At 61.0% G+C, this 5,885-nt stretch overlaps 1 protein-coding gene across 1 annotated transcript; it reads left to right on the top strand.

Annotated features, from left to right (window-relative positions):
* Window positions 1-2,036: 2,036 nt before the first annotated feature.
* LTHEOB_4391 (Malonyl-acyl carrier protein transacylase) lies at window positions 2,037-5,615 on the top strand (the record flags this gene model as incomplete). The annotated part of the gene is made up of 4 exons (XM_035513420.1): window positions 2,037-2,557; window positions 3,038-3,401; window positions 3,543-3,836; window positions 4,536-5,615. The coding sequence occupies 4 exons, from the start codon at window positions 2,037-2,039 to the stop codon at window positions 5,613-5,615; spliced, it is 2,259 nt and encodes a 752-aa protein (XP_035375095.1).
* Between the last annotated feature and the right edge of the window lie 270 nt (window positions 5,616-5,885).

Below are 5,885 nucleotides of genomic sequence, written 5' to 3' on the forward strand. Positions count from 1 at the left end.
CGCATCTCTTGTGTCAAGCGTCAGGTCTTGTGCTAGAGCTTGTGCCGGCCGTCCTCTGCCCTAGCTCATTATCAATCGACTGTGCAAGAAACATGGGGGAGCCCATCGGCCTGATGAGAACTGGTCACGACCCCCACACAGGTCCACTACAGCCACCGTAACGACGTCGCGCAAAGCCCAACGAACTGCTAGCCGATGCTGCGTCTCCTGATGATTGGAGGACTCTGAGCGAACGGAACCCGCCGCACCCGACTCGAATCCTCTCCGGCACCGCATCTACATAAGCACAGTTGCAGCGGCTTAGCGCTATGGTACCGACAAGGGGAAATTTGCAAAGGACTTGCCATCACGGGCATAGTAAGAATGCAGGCTGAGACTGTGGATGCTCGGAGGCAATGTGTGGCCACGCAGCCGCGATTCGGGAGCCGCCATACCAGGCTCTGCCACGGCTCTCGAGCCCCCTTTTTCTGGTGATGCAAGGAAAGCGACCGACCAAAATCATCGGCAAGCAGGCCTGCCATGCGGATGACAGTATACTTCCTCGATTCCAGCGCAACAGTGGATTGGCGGTCGAAACGGGCCTGCCTATGGCAGTGGGTGCAATTCGACCGCTGGTGCGTGCTGATCCCAGAGCTAGCTCAGCGCAGCTCCACAGGAGGCAGGCAGGCTTGTAACAGAGCGGGCATGTCACTTCGCAAACTGAGACTGTTCGCCGTCGGGAGCCGTGGGCGCAGTGCAGCAGTGAGATGGTTGACGCAGCCTCCACTTTCCTTGGGGGCAAGTGCTACGTAGACGCCCAGAACGGCTGCGAGAGGCATGCATGACGTTCTCGGACCCGGAGGAAAGGTCGCAAAGGGCACCTGGAGCGAGTCTAGTCGACGTCGACCGTTTTGCGCGGAGGTGAGCCGATGCGGACGCCCTCGTCGGCCCAGGCCCCGGCAGCACGGGAAGACAAGGGCTCTCGGCATTGCGCGAGCTCAGAACCACCAGGCCCTCGAGGCTGCACATGGTGCTCTACTGGTGCATACATATGTATGGCGTGCATGGTTCTGTGGTGTCCAAGGCGCTGCCGCGTCCAGCTGTGCCAATGGGCGAGGAGAAGGCTGAAGACAGCGTGTTGCCGCGTCGAGACGAGAGCAGCCGTCCACGGGGTCGGCCGGGCCAGCGCCATGCATTATCACGACGGGCGGCCGTGGAAAGAGGGGCGACGGAGCCGGCTTCGTCTGCGCCAGCGTTTGTGCGTGGGATCTGCCGTGCTGCTGCCCACCGCGCGCTCGCACCCACGGTGGCCCGCTGGAGCTCGTCCGCCCGGGCAGCGCGTCTCGCAGCAGCAGCGACGGCGCTGGCAGCCGTAGGCGAAGGCGAGGCGAGGCGAGGCGAGTGTCACGTGATTGTGGTGGTTTTGGGCGGCGGCGAGGGAGTGGCCGCTGCATGCGGCGCGTGGGCGCGTGGGCGCTTGAGCAGGAGCGCGCCTGAGCGCCTGAGCGCTGCCGCCGAGCCCTGATCCGCTGCGGCGGCGCTAAAAAGCGCAGCTGCGGCAGGCTACCCAACGGGCCGCCCGCGCCACACGCGCGAATAAACCACAAGCGCTGGGCCTGCACCCGCACCCGCGCTCCTTGCTGCCTGTCCGCCTCCGCGCTACCCGCCGTGCGACACGACCAAGCGCTCTTCTCGCCTGCGGCGCAGCGCCCCGGCCCTGGCTCGCGCTGTGCTCAATGACAGGCTGACAGCCGCCGCGGCGCCTTCTATATCTGGCGCCTGTGCCGCCACTGCGCCCGTTCTCAGTCACACGCGGCCGCGGCTACGACTCAGCCCGCTTATCCGCCTGCCTGGGCGCTTATTACTTAGGCGGCTGATCTGCACGCGCCCTCTGTGTTGGATGCTCTGCGTGCCTTTTCCTTGCTTCCTCTTGAAGACGCCGGCCGCGCCGTGCAACCTGCCTGCCGCTGAAGAATCCAACACCGCGCTGTCGCCCCACTTCCGCTTCCGCCCGAATCCTGCGTCGCGCCCTGCAAAACGCCCAGCCCGAGCCCCTGATGTCGCCCTCGGTGCACAACGGCGTGCGGCTTGACGAGAAGGACGACCCTGTCCCCGGATTCACTGCAGTCAATGGCCGCTCTCCTCCGCAGACGCTGAAGCTGAGCGTCAATGGGTCGGAACGCCGCCACTCACGGGCTGAGGCCACTCCCGAAAACGATCGTGTGCAGGACAGGAGGCCTCTCTCGCAGCAGCCAGACCGCCCTGATAGGCCGCTGACCCCGCGTCCGCCCGAGCGTGATACGCGCCCGTCGAGCCCGGCGAAGCGCAAGCGCTCCCTGTACGATGACGACGAGGGTGCGGACATGTACTCGCGGCCCGCGCCGCGGATGGTGCGGCAAGCCCGCAGCAGTTCAAGTTCCGAGGAAGAGGACGACGAGGACGATGAAGAGGACGACGATGATGACGAGGAAGAGGACGATGACACCTTGGACGACGACGAAAATGGGGAGCCGTCGGCGCAGACGAGAGACTTCGTTGCCAGATCGCAACGCCACACTAGTAGTGCTGGCGTTGATCAGTACGTGGTCGTTTCGCGGCGAGAAGACGAGGCTGTCGGCACGTCGAGAAAGGACCGCGCCTCCGATGGACCACAGCCCTCTGAATCAGCCAATGACTATAGTAGCACGCCAGGGTACACTCGAGCTGGCGTGCAGGTGGATAAGAGCAAAAGGAAAAGACAATTCAGTAAAAGGACAAAAACGGGCTGTGGGACCTGCAGGCGGCGCAAGAAAAAATGCGACGAAGCAAAGCCAACCTGCAATAATTGTGTACGCGGCGGGTTCATGTGCGAGGGCTACTTCTTGAAAACGGCCTGGCAGAAGCCGGGAGCGCCCAACAGCCATCCCCCACTGCAATCCAAATTCAGCTACGCCGAACATCCGGGAATTTTCCCTAGACCAGCGACAGAGACCTTTCCAAATTCCAGACAACCGCTGTCTCTTGAAGAAGCGCGTAGTCGACCGCTCTTGGTGGAAGACGAGCGCTCAAGTACACATAGCTCGAGCTCATGGCCGGCTTGGCCGCCGCCACAGACCCGCATCGCCGCAGCGCTGAGGGCATTCCCGGGCTATAGTGAACAGAACTCCTACCCGCACGGGCAATCTGGCTCTTCTATTGTGGGGCCCTCATTGCCTCAGCCACCACATCTAGGCTCTCCGCAGCCGGCGATAACGGCACAATTAGCGATTCAACAGCAACAACACCAGCAGCATCAGCCATCGCCACTCCCGCGTATACCACCGCCGCAGCACAAGTCAGAGAAAGAGAAGATGCTAGGAGGTACTTTCTTCAAGCCGTTTGCGCCAGAATTGCGCGCCCAGCGAGAGCAATGTAAGGTTGCTCTGGATATTTTCAACCGTGCGGTAGGCGTCGGAGCAAAAGAACACGAGCAAATGGAGAGATTCTGGAAAGTGCTACAACCGCCTCACACGAAAAGCCTATCAGGGACGATAAATCCGCAAGGAGTAATGGGTAAAGACTGTTATATTGACCAGCCGTTCCAGTGCGAGTACGGATTCAACCTCAAGATTGGCAAAAACGTCAAGATAGCGAAGGACTGCATGATCGAGGACGTCGCCGAGGTGGTGATCGGAGATGACTGCGTATTGGGGCCCGGCGTCACCATAAACACGATGGAATGGAGCAAGAGCGCGCAAGACAGGGCTGAGGGCCTGGCAACTGCGAAGATGGTCAGACTCGAGAATGGTGTGGTTCTTGGAGCCCGCGTCCTGGTCATGCCTGGCACACACATCAAGAGTGGCTCGGTGGTAGAAGCAGGGACGATCCTGAAAGGAGAGGTTAGTTGATCGCAGACTCAAGTGGGCATTGCAGCCAAAGGATAGGTCAGACTCGATTCATCAACCCCCGCTAGCATTCAGCTGCAATACTCACACGGAGCAAGGTGCGGAGGCTGACAGTGTCTAGCATGACTTCCCGCGGTTATCGTACATATATGGGAATCCGCCCGTGGCGGAACAGATGTGGGAAGAGAGCCGGATTGTGCGGTCGGCGCGAAGAAGGATGGCGGGCATGGATGACGAAAATTAGATGGGGTTTCAGTGTACATACATAGAGCGAAAGCCAGGGCCGCAAGGCGATTGGGCGTGTCGGCGGGCAGCGGCAGGGCTGGCTAGCAGAGCACGAGGTTCCCATAAAGTCCGGGGCCGCGGCATTGAGGCAGGGATATCCCGGCTTGCGAGGATCGCGCCCCGCGCTCGAGCTCTGCCGCCCTGCGTCACCTGCCGCCTTCCAGCCCATCTCACCCGACAACCGCTCTCCCTCCTCCTCCACCGCCGCCATGCACTCCAATTGCCCCCTCGCCCGCCGCGTCGCCCGCGCCGTCCCGCGCCGCACCACCTGCCCGCACCCGCGCTGCCGCCCGCTCTCGACCCACCCCGCCGCCCGCCGCCCCAAGACTGCGCTCTTCTTCCCAGGCAAGCCCCGCCGGACGCTCCTCTGCTCCGCCGTCATGCTGATGCCCGCGTTGTCCAGGCCAGGGCGTGCAGCGCGTCGGCATGATCCAGCCCTGGCTCGATGCCTTCCCGCGCACCGTTGCCCCCATTGTCGACGAGATTGACGACACGCTCGGCTTCAGCCTGTCGCGCCTCATCGCCGACGGCCCCAATGCCACCCTGACAGCCACCGAAAACGCACAGCCCGCCATCATGGCCACCTCGGTGCTCATTCTGCGCGTGCTGCAGACCGAATTCGGCTTCCAGCCCCGGAATCGCGTCGACTTCACCCTGGGCCACTCGCTCGGTGAGTTTGCCGCTCTGGTCGCGGGCGGCTATCTTTCATTCACCGACGCTCTGCGTATGGTGCGCCGCCGCGCCGAGGTCATGGCGCGCTGCTCGAAAGACGCTTCTGCTGCCATTGGTGGCGGTGAGGTGGGAATGGTCGCTATCGTGTGCGAGAACGAGGAGCGCATGCGCGCCCTTACCGACATGGTGTACGATTTTCTTGGGATGGGCTCTGACGGCTCCAAGACCAATTCCACCGAGGACGTGCCCGCCGTAGACAAGGTCCTCATCGCCAACATCAACAGCAAAAACCAAATCGTACTCAGCGGCAGCATCGAGCGCATCACAACCCTCCTGACCCACCTGCGCCAATTTGGCGGACACGATCCGCGAGCCGTTCGCTTGAAAGCCGACAGCCCCTTTCACTCGCCATTGATGAAACCTGCCGAGGAGGAGATGAAACGCATATTGGCCCGCCCTTCGAGAAGCGCTGGTGACCAAGACATTGTGACCTGGCCAGGCTACATGCCCTGCATATCCAACGTAACCGCACGTCCTTTCAAAAATCGCGCCGAGCTGAAGGACTTACTCGCGCGGCAATGTGTGGAAACGGTCAATTGGTGGGGGTCCGTCAAATATTTGCACAAAGAAGAAAAGGTTCGAAGGTGGCTGGGTATCGGGCCTGGCAAAGTCGGCCGCAATCTCGTCGGGAAGGAAACAGGCATGACTTCAGGAACCGTCAAGGGCGGCGGCGTCTGGGGTGTTGATGATCCACGTCACGTTGAAGAAATCATGAAGGCCCTCGACGAAACCGAGCTAGCCTATGAGGAGGACTGAATGACTCAAATCCACCAAAAGCTGAACAACAAGTATCTTGGCCGGGAGGTTACGAAGTAAAAAAAAAAGGCTGGAAAGGAGCTAGTCGCCAGGAGTTTGTGAAAAGGGGTTCACCCAGCCGAATCGTCGTTAATCCAGAGTCACCCATCCGCAGGTCGAGGATCAGAGAACACATTGTATATAAGTTGATACGGAGCTGATCAGCCGAGCAAAGGTGAGCGCAATCCCTTCAAAAATTGCAACCGTTCGACATTTGCTAAGATTTCACGC

Source organism: Lasiodiplodia theobromae, assembly GCF_012971845.1.
Source record: "Lasiodiplodia theobromae strain AM2As chromosome Unknown scaffold_11, whole genome shotgun sequence".
NCBI classification, from domain to species: domain Eukaryota; kingdom Fungi; phylum Ascomycota; class Dothideomycetes; order Botryosphaeriales; family Botryosphaeriaceae; genus Lasiodiplodia; species Lasiodiplodia theobromae.